Genomic DNA, 19,975 nt, shown 5'->3' with positions numbered 1-19,975 from the left:
AACGGCCCGTTCTGGTTACACTATTGGTGTGTAAATTTTGTACCTATAACGGGTCATTCTAGATACAAAATTAACACACCAACAGTGTAACTAGAACAGGCCGTTCACAAAGCATTTCAAACATTAGATTTGGTAATATTGTTAATGAAGATTAATAATTTCAATTGCTAAACATTTGGGCTATACAATATATCATTAAGGACGATGCAGTGTATTACTAAGGACAATGGTAACAAGTTGTATTTCATTGTTAGTCAAACTGGAGTGAATCACTTACTACCAAATTGACACTATACAGTCAAGGATGAAACGAAACAGTATTTCTCCTTGAAGTTATTGACGATGTACCCCAACAATAACAACCAGTTCTTGAGGAGGTACAACTTGAATTTTTGTGGTTTAGGATTTTCCTTCATCGTTACCCAGATAATTTCCTTTCTCAATAATTTCTTTGAACTTTTTTAGTATATTTTATGTTTTGAATTTTTATTTTCACTTTCTGAATCATGTTTCTGTCTTTGAATTTATGATATATTATAAATTTTTATTTTTAATTTTTGAATTACATTGCGGCATTTTAGTCAAGATTTTGAACTAGATAAGTTCAAATCAAAGAAGAATTTTGGAAGGTCTTATCTTATTTGATTTTTTTTAGTTTTATTCATAAATAAATATTAATTTATTGTATTTTTTTATTTATTATATATTTATTAATATAGATATAATAAAGAAAAATACAATAAAAAGCATGGCGTTCTAGAACGGGCCGTTCTGAATTCAGAACGGCCCGTTCTAAGAGCAAAACGACCTGTTCTACTTCACTCATCTATTGTGTTAAAATTAAATTTAGAACGGCCGGTTCTAGTTTCAAAATTAACACATAACATGTTCATGTAGAACGGGTCGTTCTGGTTTCAGAATGGGCCTTTCTGGTTCCAGGTGTATTCATGCCATTTGACATCCACCTATGCATCTACGTAGGATCCACCTGACATCCACATCAGCAGGAGTTAACCCCGTTTAAATCATTTGGACAGAAGTCTCAAATTGGAATGATTTTAATTATTGAGGACTAAATTGAAACAAAAAAATCAAGTGGGACTAAATTGAAACAATTAAATATTATAAGGGACCAAAAGAGGTTTTTAACCATATATCTTCAAGTTAAACTAATATTTTTAGATTTGTAATAATTCTAGGTTCCAGACGCTTTAAGTCTCCTAGTATTCTTTTCTCTTTTTCGTAGATAGGTTAAGTTAAACTGTACTAGCAGGGTTATTCGGCCACCTGGCTCTGTCACTCGGCCACCTGATAGCCGACACCCAATCGGCACCCGAGTGGCCGAACCAGGTGGCCGATTAGCCACCACATGATCCATAGATCCAGATCTCCACTAATGAAGAGTTAAGGACTCCCCCTAATTAGGGATTAAGAGTTAATCATACCAATAAGCCGATTAGAGGCGTATTACCTAATCCGGTAATCCTGTTGCAGGGCCCATGGGAATCCGGGCCCATAAATGTCAGTATAAATAGCTCATGTCACGAGGTAACGTCACTGTTCATTAATTACTATCGATACTTGTGCTTTGTCCTGACTTGAGCGTCGGAGTGCCTTTTGCAGGTACCTCCCCCCTCACCGGAATATTCGATCAGAACTCTCGTTCGGCCCACAAAATACGAGAAGATTAATAGTGTGCCCTTCAGACAGGTACATTTTGGCGCCCACCGTGGGGCCGAACCGAGAAAGACTTGAAGACTTAACAAGGCTATGACGAAGACAAGGAGAATGAACACGGAAAATCACCAAACCGAGGAAGAGCACGTTCAAGTTGAGGACGAAACTGATCTCACCGAGACCGTGCGCTTGCTCAAGCAGGAGATGGCTGCAATGAAATAGCAGCGGGAGAAGGATGCAAAAGAACTTTCGGCTTTGAGAGCCGAAAATGAGGCGTTAAAGAGTCAAGACTCCTCATGGAAACCTACCCAGCCTACTAACACTCAAACACACGGATCTTACCAATCCCATGATATCCATACCTCGGCTATTCATGCCTCGGCTGCGGCACCACAAAAATTTCAATCGGCCCTGCCTACAGTTGGACATCCCACCGATGTAGCAACAGTGGGATCACACCGGCATCCTTTTACACCCTCTATCATGCAGTTGCCTTTAATGGATAACTGGAAATCACTGCCGATTGATAAATATGATGGTACTTCGGATCCTGACGAACATCTTGATGTTTTTCTCACGCAGGTAACCTTGAGCACCACGGATGATGCGGCCTTGTGTCGGATTTTTCCGACATCTCTCAAAGGCAGGGCGTTGAGTTGGTTCACTCGGCTACCTCTTAACTCAATCGACTCATTCAACACTTTGTCATCACAGTTCACCATCCAGTTCGCAACGAGCCGTCCCCACAGCTTGACCTCACTATCATTGGTAAGCCTTCGGCAAGACAAGAAGGAGTCTCTTCGGGCCTTCATGGATCGGTTTAACAAAGTTGCACTGGAAATCCGAGACCTCAATCTGGCCGTAGCACTCCATCACCTCACAACGACATTGAAGCCGGGGCCATTGTCAATAGCATTTGCAAAAAACCTCCTTCGGACATGAACGACTTACGAAGGAGAGCCGACAAGTATATGCAAATGAAAGAGTTAGCCGAATACCGCAATCAAGCCTGTGCCGAATCAGTGAGCAAGGCCGAAAAGCCAGCGGAACAACCATTCAGAGGGAAAGCCAAAGAAATAACACTGCGAGACCGACCCACTTGTGGGCCAAAATACTCTCACTACACCCCCCTGAATGCCAGCAGGGCAGCGGTGCTAGAGCAAGCCCTTGCGGCCGAAGTGCTAGCAATTCCGAAGCGAGCTTCTACCCCACCACGTGCCGATACCAGCAAAACTTGCAGGTATCACCGCAACCGTGGACATTCTACTGAAGAGTGTGCTGCCCTTAGGGATAAAATTGAAGATTTGATCAAGCAGGGACAGCTTTATAACTTCGTCGATCGGTTAGGATCATCTTGGCCTCGCTCAACATATCAACCTCGCCACCAGGATCGGCATAGACATGATAATTCTGAGAGGACTCGGCGTGACCGAAGCAGGTCTCGTGATAGGAAGGACGACCCACCGGCTGCGCATAGGAGGGTTATTAATACAATCGCAGGAGGATTCGCCGGAGGAGGTTCAACTTCCTCAGCTCAAAAGAGACATTTGCGTGCTATTCGCTCGGTTCACGTCGTTGATAGGCAGCCCTCCCGAAGATTACCAACCATAATCTTCATTGATGCTGACTTTCAAGGCATTGACACCGTGCAGGACGATCCAATGGTGATCAGCGTAGAAATTCACAATTGCATAGTCAAGAAAACATTGGTTGACCAGGGCAGCTCGGCGGATATTTTATACTGGAATATCTTCAAACAGTTAGGTATTTCCGAGACGGAGTTAATCCCTTACGATGACCCCTTGGTTGGATTCTCAGGAGAACGGGTAAGCACCAAGGGATATATTAAGTTATTCACTCGTTTTTGTTTTGACGAACAAGAAAGTAGAGTAATTCAGGTGAAATACATTATGGTGCATGCCAACACGTCTTATAATATCCTTCTCGGTCGGCCATCATTGAACATGCTGGGGGAAATTGTCTCGACACCGCACTTAGCAATGAAGTTCCCATCCGACAAAGGGAAGATCCTTACAATCCACGCCGATCAGAAAGCTGCTCGGGAATGCTACTTCGCAAGTCTGCGCGTATCTCCCGTCGAAGAACAGCGACAAAAATCCAAACGGGTTCATGCTATAGCTCCTTCGGCATCTGACGCGTTGGTCGTTGGGATCTTGATCCAAGAATGAACAATGAAGAACGTGTCGAACCGTTTGACAAGAAAGTCCACTTACAGCTCGGTGCACTTCCCACACAAGTTACATACATCGGCGCAGATATGTCCAAGGAAGACTGTTCAGTCTTAGGCCTTGTGATCAGTCGGAACAAGGACCTTTTTGCGTGGACTCCATCCGACATGCCTGGTATAGACCCGAGTGTTATGTGTCATAAATTGTCAATATGTGCTGAAGCACGACCGATTGCTCAGCGTAAAAGAAAAATGGGAACCGATCAAAAATTAGCAGTGGAAGCCGAAGTGGCAAAGTTACTTAAGGCTAGATTCATCCGGGAAGTTCAATACACTACGTGGTTGGCAAATGTAGTCATGGTTAAAAAACCAAACGGCAAATGGAGAATGTGCACTGACTACACTAATCTCAACAAGGCATGCCCGAAAGATGCTTACCCACTCCCAAATATTGATCGGTTGGTTGACGGTGCATCGGGTCATAAGATCCTCTCCTTCCTGGATGCTTATTCGGGATATAATCAAATCCGAATGCATCCTCATGATGAAGAAAAGACGGCTTTCATCACTGACACGACTAATTATTGTTATCGTGTGATGCCCTTTGGTTTAAAGAACGCAGGAGCAACTTATCAGAGGTTGATGAATAAGATTTTCCGACACCAGCTCGGCAGGAATATGGAGGTATATGTCGACGATATGGTTGTCAAGTCCGAAGGCATCGCCCGACACATCGATGACCTCACCGAGGTATTCCAGCAACTCCGCAAATTTGGCATGCGGCTCAATCCAGAAAAATGCGTGTTCGGCGTATCTGGTGGAAAGTTTCTTGGTTTCATGCTTACGGCGAGGGGCATTGAAGCCAACCCCGACAAGTGTCAGGCAATCATCGATATGAGAAGTCCCCAAAACCTCAAGGAGGTTCAGTGATGGAACTAGGTGAGGAGATTGATGTTTCCTTCACTTGCTCCATGCTTAGGACCGTGAATGATCTTGAGGTTAAGACTCCAATGGTTCTTTGAAGCTCCTTGAAGTGTTCTTCAATGGAGAAGAAGCCTTGAAGTGATTCGGTGTTCCTTAGCTTGCATAGGAAGCTTGAGAAACCATGGCAAAGTTTGAAGAAACTTTGGTGAAAACCTAGAGGGGAAGTTCTCTACGATTTTGAGAGGACTCTTGAGAGAGAATTCTGAAGTTCAATTCTCATTAATGTCAAAATTGATTACAAATGAGGTATTTAGAAATATATAGGGAAAGATAGCTTGTAGGAGAAGCTATCCTTAACCATGGTTCATTAGGAACCATGGTAGAGTCAGCTTTAACTCCTACGGTTTAGGTGGCTTCTAGGAGAAGCTAACCTTGACCTTGGTTCACTTAAGAACCATGGTAAGGTTGGCTTAAACTCTCTTGGTTTAGTAGCTTGCAAGGCAAGCTTCAAAAACCAAGAGGAGGGGCTTTAGAAATCCGGCCAAAGGAACACATGTGGGCTAGGCGGCCTTGTTCTCAAAATGCTCCATGAATTAATTTGAAAATCTTTGATTTGGGTTAGCTAGGTTCATCATATGATGATGAGGCCTAGCTAATTCAAATCTATAAAAAATTAGGAGCAAAATGAGTCCAATATGCAAAATTTTGCCTAGGCCCAACTCAGGCCCAATTTCTAAGCACACTCCCTAGCTTTGCTAAACGTCACCCCCTTTTCCCTACTGAAAAAATACAAAATGAAAGTATCAACTAGGGAGGTTAAATGGAGTTAAACTCTCCAAGTAACCTACCTTAAAATCAATATACAAACACTAGAAAAAGCAAGAAAAGTGCCTCACAAATACAAAGGCAAAAATAACCTATACAAGAGACTACTATATGTACAAACAAATGAAAAGGTCTTTAAAATCATCCCATTCCTCTTGGTTCTTTTAAGATATCACCTCTTGGATTCCTTGGCCTTGGCCATAGTCTATCATCCCCTCCCTCTTGAAGAGGATTTGACCTCAAATCTCGAGGGTCTTCATGATTATTGGCCACACCTACAAATATATAATAAAATTCATTAGAGGTGATATTCTCAACATATAAATGTGAAAGGTATATCCTAGTAGGAATCCTTTCATAGAACCTAAAGAAATCTATGATACTAGACCTACTAATATAATGAATAGGATCCTCTCCTAAACATAGACTAGGTATATTTCTAAATCCTAAAAATGTGCTGAAACTAAAACTATAGCACACTAAAGACTTAACCCTAAAAACTAAAATATTTTGCCTAAAGTACCCTATGTGGTAACCTAGGCATTTCCTAGAAAATAATGAAAAAACTACTAAGAAATTTCCTAAAAAATTTTGGATTATATTATTTGTTGGATAGTTATGAAAAGAATTTGTCATAAGGAACCTTGAAGGTTCATATGTTATATCCAACAGATAATATATTCCATAAATTGGGTGCATTATTGACACAACTAAGGTAGGACAAGTCCTACACAAAGGAAGGCTATCTACCTTGGGCACCACCAAGGAAGTAGCATGAGAGGTAGAACTAAATGAAGTCCACTTCTCCTTCACAAAATCTTGAAGTTGAGATTCTTTTTCTTTAAAAATAATGGATTTGTGAATCTCTTCTTCAAGACTAGTGGCAGCGTGAGGGTAAGAGTTAAGGTCTTTATGAATAAAGAGAATAGTTTTCATAGGTTCTTTAGTGATAAAGCAATTCTCTTTAGATATAATTCCCTTAGAGGATATTTCTTCCTCTTTACTCTTCCCTACCTTTTCTCTTTTTCTTTTGTTTTTCATTTGTGCTTGATCCTCAGCCACTTGTTGAGGTGAGAGAGGATAAAGTACAAATTTCTTTTCCTTGTGAGTGAAGGTAATTTCATTAGTAAGACCATCATGTACAGTTTTATTTTCAAATTGTCATGGTCTTCCTAACAAAATATGACAAGCTTCCATTGGTACTATATCACATAAAGCTTGGTCCTCATACTTCCCAATGGAAAACTTGACCTTCACTTGTTGGTCAACTACTATGTCACCATCCTTATTAAGCCATTGCAAATGATAAGGTTGAGGATGTGGCATAGTAATTAGACTCAACTTTTTAACCAACCTAGTGCTACAACAGTTGCACCATGAACCACTATCAACAATGAGAGAACAAGCATTGTTTAAAACATTACATCTTGTATGAAAGATGTTCTCTCGTTGTGATAGGGTACCACTAGGTTGATTATGAAGGATTCTCCTAAGCATTAGGAGCTCTCCTTCATAAGGATAAATTGGCTCCACTTTGGATTTTTGAAGCTTTGTTTCAACCTCACTCTCACTAGAAGAGGAGGTGGTAGTCTCTTCTTGACTACTATAAGTGTCATGCCCCCTTAAGATCATGACTTTCTTTGTAGGGCATTGAGAAGCAATGTGGCCTCTCCCTAGACACTTGAAACATTTAATATCACTAGACCTTGTGCTAGTGTGTGGAGTGATGAGATCTTTATCCTTATCTTTGTTTTTCTCCTTCTTCTTAGCCAATTCTTTGGAGGGTTCTGAAATTTTCTTTTCAAAATGTTTTTCCTCCTCTAAGTAGTCTTTCTTAAGAGATCTAGAGTGGGAGCTTTCTCTCTTAGAAGATTTTCTCAACATTTGTTGTTCTACCCTTACACAAAGTTGGACCAAGTCATTTAGGTCCCTGTAGGGTAGTAGCTCCACTTGGTCTCTAATCTCTAAGTTAAGACCACTCATGAATCTGGCTACTGTGGTGGCTTCCTCTTCTCTAATACAAGCCCTCATCATGTAAAGCTCCATTTTTTGCCTGTACTGTTCTACAAACATATCCTTTTGTTGGAGCCTTTGGAGCTTATTCATAAGCTCCCTACCATAGTAAGAGGGAATGTGTCTCCTCCTCAATGCACTCCTAAGATCATTCCAATATTGGATAGGAGGATCATTGTGGAGACGTCTTTCTCTTTCCAAAGAGGTCCACCAATACATTGCATGCCCTTGAAAGCTAAGGATTGCAAGAGGGACTTTTCTTTCTTCACTTACCCTATGGCAAGCAAAGAGTTGTTCTACCTTCATCTCCCAATCAAGGTAGGCCTCCACATCATCCTTCCCAAAAAATTGAGGGAGATCCACCTTGGATTCCCTAGGTTTAATAGTTCTTTTTGGGGGAGGTTGATAATGGTTACCTACATTAAGGCTTTCATTAGGAGATGTGTATTGGGAATGTGAGCTCCTACTCTTTTTCCTATGTTTCTTCATATCGTCTTTCAATTTTTCTTCCTCTTGCTTTAAAATTCTCAGTTCTTCCTCAAGATAAGCAAGATGTCCTTCTCTTTCAATTCTTTCCTTCTCTCTTTGAGTGGACTCTTGCTTTTTCCATAGTTTAAGTGATTTAAGCTCTTTAGTGATGTATGAAAGACTTTTTGGAGAGCCATCACTTTCACTATTGGAGGAATTTTGAGACATTTTAACTCAAGAGATTTTTCCAAACAAAAATAGTTTTTATGAAAATAATATTTTTTTGAAGTTCTTAGACTTGGCACTTGGAGGTCTAAGAGTACAAATTGAACTTTGGAGGGAGGTGAGCTACTAAAGAGCCACTTAATAACCAAGTCTCTTCAAGTAAAAATCTCTAAACCCCCTTGTACTTTTGTCTTGCACAAAACAATTTTAACAAAGAACTTTTCTTAAAGAAAAATAACAAGCAAGTGCCTATGTGTACAATTTATAAGATGCTTGAAAACATAAAGAGCAAGAAAACTTAAATTGCTTGAAAACTTAAATGACTGAAAAAATAAATTGCTTAAAACATAAATTGCTTGAAAACTTAAAGACAAGAAAACATAAACTAGACGTTGAAAGCAATTAAACCTAAGTGAGAGCTTGAAAGGCACCAAAGACCTTCAAGGACCACTCTCACAAGTACTACACGTGATTAGCTATAAAAGTTCTTAAGGAGAGATGGAGATACACCAAAGGCACTCCAAGACACTCCTTAATAAAGGCCTTGTACAAAAATTTAGTAAGCAAAAATTACAAATCAAATGAAATTCAAATTTGTTTTAAATGAAATGTAAATTCACACTCCAAATGAAATGTAAATTTACTCTCAAATGAAATTAGTGGCTGCACTTAATTTCAAGGAAAACAAATTAGCCACTAATTTAGAACAAATTTAGAGACGGATTTTGTAAGGAAAAACTAGTTTTAGTAACCAAAATTTCCGTCACTAAATTTGGTTCTAAATTTTCACAAAAAATTTTCACAATTAGCTTCACTCCTTCTTGCTCCAATTCAGCCACCAACTGCAGCCTCACAAGGTGTTTCACTCCTCTTAGAAGCAACCTTGATGTTAGTCACTTCTAGGTGTTTCCAAGAGCCTAGCCACCAAGGGAGAACAAACTCCCTAAGCAACCACCAAAGCCTTCAAGTGGATGTCCTTTGCCTTGGCCTCCTACACCTTTTAAGAAGCACTCAAACACCTTCAAGACTGAATATTAGTGCTAAAAACTGAAAAAGAACAATTTAGGAAAGCTACACCAATTGGTAGAAGAGAAATGAGACAAGACTAGAAAGAGTTCCACAAAATTGACAAGCAAAAATTAAGGCAAGTTTAGAAAGCTAGCACACAAAAGAATAACCTATGAATGGCACTAGAATGGATTACCAAATCAAAAGCTAAGATTAGAAAACAAAATAAGACTCAATAATGTGGCTGGACACAAAGATTTACATGCAAAAACAATACCAAGACCGAGAGCTATACATCACAAATTTTCACTCCTTTTTGGCTTTTTCTTTGGCTTTTTCTTTCTTTTCTTTTTAGCAAAATATTTTTCACTTCTTTTTCTTTTAATGTTCAGGAGTTTCAATGCCTTTTACACACTTATATGTCTCGGATTTAATATAGAAAAACTGCAGTAAAAATTTTACACAAAACAAGAGATGTCAACAAGCATGTTTTCACTTGTGCTTCACTATTTTGTAGGAATTTTAGGTAAAAATTTTAAGCACTATTTTTCTTTGTTTTTCTCATGCAATTAGGACACATACACCTCTGTTTTGCCTCTGTTTTATAGCTCAAAAAATTTCAATAAGGTTCAGCCACACAACAAATCACAAAGGAACCTAATAGGAGAGTGTTTATGAACTTTTCTTGACAAAACTTTTAATATGACATAAAGGAAACCTAACTCTAGGAAATTTGCTAGAACTAATAGCAAATTAGGAATTCAAACATGTAAATCAAAAGCACATATAGGAAGGTTCAGATTTAATAAGAAAATACACAAAAATTTCGGACTCAAGAACACAAAACAAAAATTAGGTCAAACAAGCTATTCTAGGAAGTTTCAACATATAAAGGACTACACATGACTTTCTAAGACAAAACAATTGATTCAAAAGCAAAATCTAAGCAATATGAATGTTGTCCAATCACGTACACATGTTATAGAATGAAGAGACTCAAGCAAAATTAAAAGCACAAGTATAGGAACCTAGGCGCACCACAAATTGATTCAAGAATAAGGAACAAGCAAAACTATGAATCAATTACTTCATATGTGACATAAGGATCCATCAACATATTTATTAAAACTAGATCCATGCAGCAACACAAAGAGACATGTAAAAGGAGGAAGATACAACACGGATTCAAGAACAAAAGGTTAGAAACAAAAACCTCAAGAGCACTAGGCTCTAGATACCAAAAATGATGGAACTAGGTGAGGAGATTGATGTTTCCTTCACTTGCTCCATGCTTAGGACCGTGAATAATCTTGAGGTTAAGACTCCAATGGTTCTTTGAAGCTCCTTGAAGTGTTCTTCAATGGAGAAGAAGCCTTGAAGTGATTCGGTGTTCCTTAGCTTGCATAGGAAGCTTGAGAAACCATGGCAAAGTTTGAAGAAACTTTGGTGAAAACCTAGAGGGGAAGTTCTCTACGGTTTTGAGAGAACGCAGGAGCAACTTATCAGAGGTTGATGAATAAGATTTTCCGACACCAGCTCGGCAGGAATATGGAGGTATATGTCGACGATATGGTTGTCAAGTCCGAAGGCATCGCCCGACACATCGATGACCTCACCGAGGTATTCCAGCAACTCCGCAAATTTGGCATGCGGCTCAATCCAGAAAAATGCGTGTTCGGCGTATCTGGTGGAAAGTTTCTTGGTTTCATGCTTACGGCGAGGGGCATTGAAGCCAACCTCGACAAGTGTCAGGCAATCATCGATATGAGAAGTCCCCAAAACCTCAAGGAGGTTCAGAAATTGGCCGGACGGCTCACATCTCTTTCAAGATTTTTACCATGTCTCGCAGAGATTGCAAAACCTATTATCGGTTTGTTAAAGAAGGTCAAGAAGTTTGACTGGAACGTTGATTGTGAAGAGGCCTTCAAGGAGTTGAAACAACGTCTCGGCTCCCCTCCCGTTCTCTCTAAACCCGATCCACAGGCAGCTATGGTGGTGTATTTATGTGTATCAAATGAAGCTATAAGTGCCGTTATAGTGCAGGAACGCGCCGAGCAACGACCTGTGTATTTTATCAGCCGGTCGCTACAAGAAGCCGAAACAAGATACCAGCTTTTGGAGAAGGTGGCGTTGGGGTTGGTGCACGCGGCTCGACGCCTTCGCCAATATTTTCAGAGTCATCATGTGGTGGTTCGGACTGACTGCCCGATTGCCAAGGTATTGCGCAAGCCCGAGTTGGCCGGCCGAATGATGGCTTGGTCAATTGAGCTCTCGGAGTTTGACATCACCTTTGAAGCACGAGGCCCTATTAAATCCCAATGCTTGGCTGATTTTATGAACGAGTTGCAGCCGAAAGGCCATTTTGTAAGTGACCTGTGGACAATGCATGTAGATGGGTCTTCAAATAACCAAGGTTCTGGAGCAGGAATAATCCTTGAAGGACCATCCGGATTGATACTCGAACAGTCCCTACGATTTGCATTCAAGACCTCCAATAATCAGGCCGAATACGAGGCATTATTGGCAGGGTTAAGGCTCGCCCAAGAAGTTGGTGCTCGGCGAATAGTGTGTTGGACAGATTCAAAAATCGTCTCGGAACAGGTTAATGATCACTTTCAGGTGAAAGACCCCAACTTGTTGAAATATTACCACTTGTTTCAGAATGCACATAACACCTTTGACGAGGTCCAGGTTAAGCATACCCCAAGGGAACGTAATGAACGCGCCGATCAACTGGCTCGGCTGGCTAGCAGTGGCCGAAAACCCGGGCAGCTTCGAACTACTCTTCATCTCGACCTCGCAACTCCTAGTGTGAAACCGAATGAGTGTTTAACGGTCGATGAACCTCAACAGACCTGGATCGCCGACATAATGAATTACATCGAGTCGGGAAAACAACCAACCGAACCTTCTGCCGCCAAAAAGCTCCGCGCACAGGCAGCCCGATACTCAGTAATAAACGGTGAATTGTACCGAAGAGGCTTCTCCACCCCATTGTTGAAGTGCATTGATTCAACACAAGCAAATTACGTGCTGAGAGAGATCCATGAAGGGATTTGTGGGTCTCACTCGGGTGGAAGAACTCTAGCAGCCAAAGTGTTAAGAGCTAGATACTACTCGCCAACTCTTAGAACTGATTGTGTCGAATTTGTGAAGCGATGCATGCAATGCCAACGCCATGGGAATATTATTCACGCCTCGGCTGAAGAGTTACACAACATTAACTCTCCTTGGCCCTTTGCACTGTGGGGGATGGACATCCTCGGTCCGTTCCCCCTTGCCAAAGGCCAATGCAAATTTTTGTTGGTCGCAATTGATTACTTCACAAAGTGGATTGAGGCCGAGCCGTTAGCAACGATCACAGCTGGTATGGTGCAGAAGTTTTTGTGGAAGAACATTGTCACGCGCTTCGGTATACCATATGCCATTGTAACCGACAATGGTCTCCAATTCACAGATCAAAAGTTGAACAAGTTCATCCAAGACTTAGGCATACGACACCGATTCACATCGGTTGAACATCCTCAATCGAACAGACAAGCCGAGGCGGCGAATAAAGTCATCTTAACAGAGTTGAAAAAGCGCTTGGGAGATTCTAAGGGCGCCTGGGCCGAAGAACTGGTAGAAGTTTTGTGGGCTTATAGATGTACACCTCAATCCACAACAAAGGAAACACCGTTCCGATTGACATACGGTACTGAGGCCATGATTCCGGTGGAAGTAGGTGAACCTTCCTTCCGCCGTTTACATTTTGACGAAGCAGGCAACGACGCATCTCTTCGGGTTGAAGTTGATGTCATAGACGAGATCCGAGACAAGGCGCGTATAATGGCGGAAGCATGCAAGCAAAGAATGACCCGACGCTTCAACTCCACCCTTTCAAAGCGATGTTTCAAGGAGGGTGACCTAGTATGGCGTGTACAAGGATCGGCAAGGCGCAACCCCCGGGAAGGAAAATTGGCAGCTAACTGGGACGGCCCATTCAGAATCCGTCACTCTCTAGATAATGGTGCCTACAAGCTTGAGGAGCTTTCGGGAAAGATCATCCCAAGAACGTGGAACTCAACTCACTTGAAGGCTTATTTTAGTTAGCAATTTTTTGTGTAAAGATAGTGATCCATGTATACATACAGAGTGCACTCTTTTCCTTGATCGGTCTTTTCTCCTCTTAGAAAAAAGTGAAAAGAGGTTTTGGCCGACAAGGTTTTTAACGAGGCACATATCAATGAAATGAAAGTTCCAGCTCAGTCTTATCATTCGTTACTTAAAGGTGTACTCGAAAAAGGTTTCCCTCTCGAGTAACCAACTCGGCCAAGGATGTACCTTCAAATCTTACTCAAGGTTTCCCTCCCGAGTAAGCAACTCGGCCAAGGATGTACCTTCAAATCCCAACCAAGGTTTCCCTCCCGAGTAACCAACTCGGCCAAGGATGTACCTTCAAATCTCACCAAGGTTTCCCTCTCGAGTAACCAACTCGGCCAAGGATGTACCTTCAAATCAACACTCAAGGTTTCCCTCCCGAGTAACCAACTCGGCCAAGGATGTACCTTCAAATCAACACTCAAGGTTTCCCTCCCGAGTAACCAACTCGGCCAAGGATGTACCTTCTAATCTCACCAAGGTTTCCCTCCCGAGTAACCAACTCGGTCAAGGATGTACCTTCTCATAATCAATTCCGAATGACTCCATTCGGTTTTAACTCAAAAGGCATCAACTCCGAATGACTTCATTCGGTTTTGACTCAAAAGGCTCCAATTCCGAATGACTTCATTCGGTTTTGATCTAAAAAGCATCAATTCCGAATGACTTCATTCGGTTTTGACCTAAAAAGCATCAATTCCGAATGAAGTCGTTCGGTTTTGACCTAAAAAGCATCGGTCCCGAAGGACCATTTCGGTTTTGACCTGAAAAGCATCAATTCCGAATGACTCCATTCGGTTTTGACCTAAAAAGCATCAATTCCGAATGAAGTCGTTCGGTTTTGACCTAAAAAGCATCGATCCCGAAGGACCCATTCGGTTTTGACCTGAAAAGCATCAATTCCGAATGACTCCATTCGGTTTTGACCTAAAAAGCATCAACTCCGAATGACTCCATTCGGTTTTTGTCCAAAAGCAATCAAGTCCGAATGAAGTGCTTCGATCATGACTCAAGGTTTCAATTCCGCATGACTCAAAGACATCAACTCCGAATCAATTCATTCGGTTATGACTCAGGCAACAATTCCGTGTGACTCCGTTCGACCTTGACTCAAAAAGGTTTAGATCCCTAAGGACCCATTCGGTTAATCCATTCGGTTATGACTCAGGCAACAATTCTGTGTGACTCCGTTCGGCCTTGACTCAAAAAGGTATTGATCCCGAAGGACCCATTCGGTTGTTGTCCAAAAGCAATCAAGTCTGAATGACTCCACTCGGTTCAGTTCAATCAAATCCGAGGGAACTCTCCCAGTTTTTCAAAAAAAAAAAAAGACAATTTAACTTGTTTAACTCGTTTCAAAGGGCCTTGTTCGGTTTTAGGAAAAGACCAACTTTAGATTGGTTCTCATTAAGACGGCGGTATTTAACTTACGGTTCTACGTGAACTCCGGATTCAACAATTCAACAATACGCCAGATGGTTACGAAATGCAAGTAAAAAGTCACCTTTCATTACTTGAAGCAAAAGATACAAAAAAGGCTCTATCAGCCTATTAAACCCTACACTATCCATATTCTAAGAAGTACAAAAAGGCAGTCACTCATCAGGGTGAGTGGGGGCATCCTCCTAAGTTTCGGGCTCGTCCTCTTGCTCGTGGGTCGGCCCTTCTTGATCATCCTCGGCTTCGTCATCCGAAGCACCTTGAGCCTCTTCCCCCTCAGGAGTATCATCCGGTTCATCACTATCAGGCATAGCTCCCGCAAGCATTTCGGCAAACGACATGAAAGACCCTTGGTAAAAGTCCTTGGCTATGTGCCTTCACCGACTCCTTAACCCTCTCCAGCTCGGCCTGTGCCTCTTCGGCTAGACGCTTCCCCTCGTTCTCCGCCTTTTGAAGGTCCAGCCGAAGAGTTTCATTATTACGCCTATGAACGTCTAGCTCAGCGGCAAGTTGGCGGTTCGTAGCTAGGGCCCCTTGGGTCGTAGCACGGGCCTCGGCCACCGCTCTGTCGGCCTCTTCCAACCTCTGCCTCATCTGCACCAATTCACCTATCGGCCCCATGGCAAGTTGGTTCACCAATGCGAGAGACCGAGACTGCAATTCGCAATAATATTTCCACTTGGACGTGGCGTCCATCTGACTCAGTAACTCCTGGCCCTGCTCCGAGAAGCCCTCTGGCCGAACGAGTGAATCGGCAGACACACCTTCACCCCAAAAATCCCTAGACATCAACCCCGGGGGGACGCAAATTACCGTTCCGCCTGGTGAAGACACAGTTTTTTTCGACCTTTTGGTTTTCTCAGGCCTCTCCTCGGCAGCTTTTCTCTTATGCCTCTCTTCGGCCACTTCCTTCCCTTTCTTCCCTTTTTTGTGCTTGCGGGTCGGCGAAGGAGGAGCCCGATTGTCTTGTTCTGGCCGAGGCGATGGAGCAACTGATGAACTACCCATAACTCCGGAAGCTTTCACTTGTTGCACCCGACTGGCAAGGAGGTCACGAATGTTGAACTCGTTTGCACCACTCTTCACCATGATTCCTGCACGAATAACCAAGTGAACATCAATATGAATTTAGCTTAAGGCTGAAACTAGAAAGTCACTCACCTATCAAATCATAATCCCATCGGGATGACTCGACCAAGTTAATTAGCGACCTCGTCGGCAAGCACCGAGGAAGTTGAAGCAAAAATTGGACGTTTTGTCGCTCTTCGGCTGTGAGAAGCTCGTCCGGCACTTCATCATATGGCCGAGGGGCACGTGTCCAGTACAACGAAAACAAACTCCTGTCGTCCACACCAAAGAAGAAACGACGTCCATTCGGCCGGATGGTCACTCGAAAGAACCCAGCCTTGAAGTTCTTATAGGATGACGTAAAGCTATCCAAAAGTTGTCGAGTCCCCACTCGGTTAAGAGATACCCACTTCGCCAAGTCAGACGGCCGACACGAATAAAAGTAAAGAAAAAGCAAGGGAGAAGGCCTAATATTTACACATCGGCATAGATGTTTGAACCCTTGAAGCTGGGCCCAGCTATTCGGATGAAGCTAGGTCGGCGCCACATTCAAAACTCGAAGAACTCCCATTGTAAACTCATCAAAGGGCAGCGTCACTTTCAAATCTCTCAAAAGGCAGTCATATATATAGAAAGACGCCATCCTCTCGGCCTGCTTGTCTAAGCAGACCGTGTCAGGATCGGGGAACGCATTGTTTCGGCACGCTCGAACCCTGATCGGGTATGGTTCCTCTTTCGCGTCAAAATGTAAACATTTCGTGTAATCCAATAAGTTGGTAATCATTGTGGTGTCTCGGTAACGCGAGTAATATGAAGTCACCTCTCCATTCACCCAATTCATACTCCGGCACTTCGGAAGGCCCATATTTTTGTCGATTTGAGACACGCCTAGTCCTAATCGGCTCCCCCTCGCTTCCACTGGTCGAGGCCCCTTCGGATGCGCTCATAATCTCAGTAGATCGTCCATCTTCATTCGGCGAATGCCCCGAATCACTGGATGATGACCCCTCGGATGATGATGATCGAACCTCACTAGCCGAAGAGCTTTCAGATGAAGTAGACATAGAAGCAAACTTACCAAGACTGCGAATTCACAATGGTCACTCGGCACGCAGTTCAATCTTCAAACTTGCTCGGGCAACACGATTCGGCTGAGAGCGATATGTGTAAAAGGCCCCACCACTCATCGCTATATATAGCAAAGAAACAAGGCGGGAAAATTTCAAAAATTCGAAAAAGTATAACTGCCTAATCTTCAAGATCCAACGCTAGAGATCATCCCAACCTTTCGATTGCCCCATCACTTAACCTCACATCTATACCCTTGCAAAAGGTCTCCCTTTCACAAGGCTAGGGGGCAAGTGTACTAGTAGGGTTATTCGGCCACCTGGCTCTGTCACTCGGCCACCTGATAGCCGACACCCAATCGGCACCCGAGTGGCCGAACCAGGTGGCCGATTAGCCACCACATGATCCATAGATCCAGATCTCCACTAATGAAGAGTTAAGGACTCCCCCTAATTAGGGATTAAGAGTTAATCATACCAATAAGTCGATTAGAGGCGTATTACCTAATCCGGTAATCCTGTTGCAGGGCCCATGGGAATCCGGGCCCATAAATGTCAGTATAAATAGCTCATGTCACGAGGTAACGTCACTGTTTATTAATTACTATCGATACTTGTGCTTTGTCCTGACTTGAGCGTCGAAGTGCCTTTTGTAGGTACCTCCCCCCTCACCGGAATATTCGATCGGAACTCTCGTTCGGCCCACAAAATACGAGAAGATTACTAGTGTGCCCTTCAGACAGGTACATGTTAAACTAATATTTTTGGACTGACACGTGCAAGGAAATGCTGCTTCAACCAAGGAACTCCATGGAAAGCTATTGCCACAATATTAAGCTCAACATCGATGGCACAGAAAAAACACAGTACTTCATATGTGAAAACTTGAAATGTAGTTGTAACCCTAGCTGTGGTTTGTTGAGCACATTCAAGAATAAAAAATGCAAATGTGGGAAGTGCATGAATCGGGTGATACATTTTCATAGTTCACTTGCAATTAAAAGTGATGGCTATGGAGTCGTTCCAGAAACGCCAGCTTTCATCATTACAGATGATCTAAAAGTTATACCTGATGATTTTCAATTTTCATGTCTGCTCATGAATCATGGATATGAAGACTTAGATGCAATCAAACTAGTAACTGTGAATGTCACTCAGAAAGATGTACGTACAATTCTACTTCAATTTTTTGTTTAATTTTTATTTATATATTAATCAGGAAAAATAATAGAGATAGTAATAGTAGGGACCAATGTGAGATAATTAAATATTGTTGAATACTATATATATAATTGTGTAATGTATGTTTTGCAGGTACTTGATTTACTCAAATGCTCGTTATTCTCCACCACACCTTTAACGGATGTGCTATTACTTAAGAAACAGATCATTAATAAAGCGCAATTGGATTTTGATTTTGGTATTGGTGAGCACGTCGCTAAAAGTGGAATTCAGATTATGAAATTAAAGGTAATGTTAAGGAAGTCCAAAAAATTAGTGTTGTTTGCTTTAGCGAAAGAGGATTTTGTGGACTTTATTTTTAGTTTTTTGACCTTCCCACTAGGAGGCGTGGAACACATGTTGAATGGGAAGTCTTGCTTAGGAAGCATAGATAATTTATACAAGAGTGTGCTTCATTTGGATTGTTATAGATATTTGAGGTCCCCAGATCTAAAGGAAAAGCTCGTTAAGACTGTCATTGCACATCAATTTATAGCTGTTATTCAAAAATTATAACGATATTTGAGAATAGGTTTTTAACTGCCCTTCAAGAATATATAGATCTAGATCTATTGGGTCTTTTTATAAGGAGATATATTGTCTTTTGAGTTATTTGGAGCCACAGTCATCAAATGGTGAAATAAATAGCAAGCATGGCGGAAGAGGATTCGTGAAAAAGTCATCACTGTACATGGTGACAAATGATTTTGTCATCTCACCAAGTTCATCCATTTCTGCCATTTTCTTTGTCACCAAGTCGGGTGTTCCTCTTTCTGACTTGGAGGAAAGAGTTATCAACATTGACCAAAAGGAGGTAAAGCATAAAATTTACCTATGAAAACTATTTAGTAATTTAGAAAAATAATGAAACTACTAAATTAACGTTTATTTTTTACGCGGTATGCTACATTTTTTTGGGTATTGGAGGGTCTCAGTATTCTAAAAGCTTGTTTGATTTCCTCTTCAACTCTGACAAATGGTCTCAGTCAATTCCTTAAAATCCAGGATGAGGAGAAGATCCCTTACATCAAGAAGCCTTCGTTACAAAAATAAGTCGATGAGCCAATTGAACAATGGGAAAAAGAAAACATCGAAGTTTTGCTGATTTAATCTTTTTTTTTTTTGGTATTGAACTTTTTGCTGGCTTTGCTTTCACGGTTGGAACTTTTGCTGGACCTCATGATTCATTATTTTTTACACTAATGAGAAATCAAATTGAAATTATTGTGAAAATTAATTTAATGTTAAATATAAGATGTTGATAACTTGATATTGTGTGTGCATCATGATTTTGGTTTTAATTTAATATAAGATATTTTTAATTCAATTAATTAATTTATAAGTTTTCATTATTTTAACTCCTGACTTAATTTTTAAAATTTTTAAAATTAGAGTACTTTGAGCAACTGCCTTTAATTTTAAATACTGAATTACTTTAATATCATATATTTAAACTGTTTCGTTTATGTCGATCATTTACTTTATTTTCGTCAATTTGATTTAAGTTGAATAATTTGGTTTATTTTAGATAATTTGATTTTTTTTCACTTGAAGTCTTTGACAAATTATTTATGAATGTTGGTTTATGTTCATTACAAGAAATTCACCAATTACATTTTTTTAAATATTTTTTTCAAATTCTTACATTACTTTTTAATTTACACACAAATATGTTACTTATATTATTTTTAAAAATAATAATTTTTTAAAA

At 41.2% G+C, this 19,975-nt stretch overlaps 2 protein-coding genes across 2 annotated transcripts; both read left to right on the top strand.

Moving 5' to 3' along the window:
- Nucleotides 1–2,615: 2,615 nt before the first annotated feature.
- On the top strand, nt 2,616–3,866 carry LOC109787716 (uncharacterized). Its single transcript, XM_020346268.1, has one exon. It carries the CDS (start codon nt 2,616–2,618, stop codon nt 3,864–3,866), a length of 1,251 nt encoding a protein of 416 aa, XP_020201857.1.
- A 13,963-nt stretch (nt 3,867–17,829) lies between these two features.
- On the top strand, nt 17,830–19,102 carry LOC145957445 (uncharacterized). Its single transcript, XM_083073703.1, has 3 exons — nt 17,830–18,207; nt 18,358–18,513; nt 18,797–19,102. Exons 1-3 carry the CDS (start codon nt 17,830–17,832, stop codon nt 19,100–19,102), a joined length of 840 nt encoding a protein of 279 aa, XP_082929829.1.
- The last annotated feature ends 873 nt before the right edge of the window (nt 19,103–19,975 follow it).

This window comes from Cajanus cajan, chromosome 4 (genome assembly GCF_000230855.2).
Source record: "Cajanus cajan strain Asha chromosome 4, NIPB_CcT2T_4, whole genome shotgun sequence".
NCBI lineage: Eukaryota > Viridiplantae > Streptophyta > Magnoliopsida > Fabales > Fabaceae > Cajanus > Cajanus cajan.
This window is presented reverse-complemented; position numbering and strand designations above follow the sequence as displayed.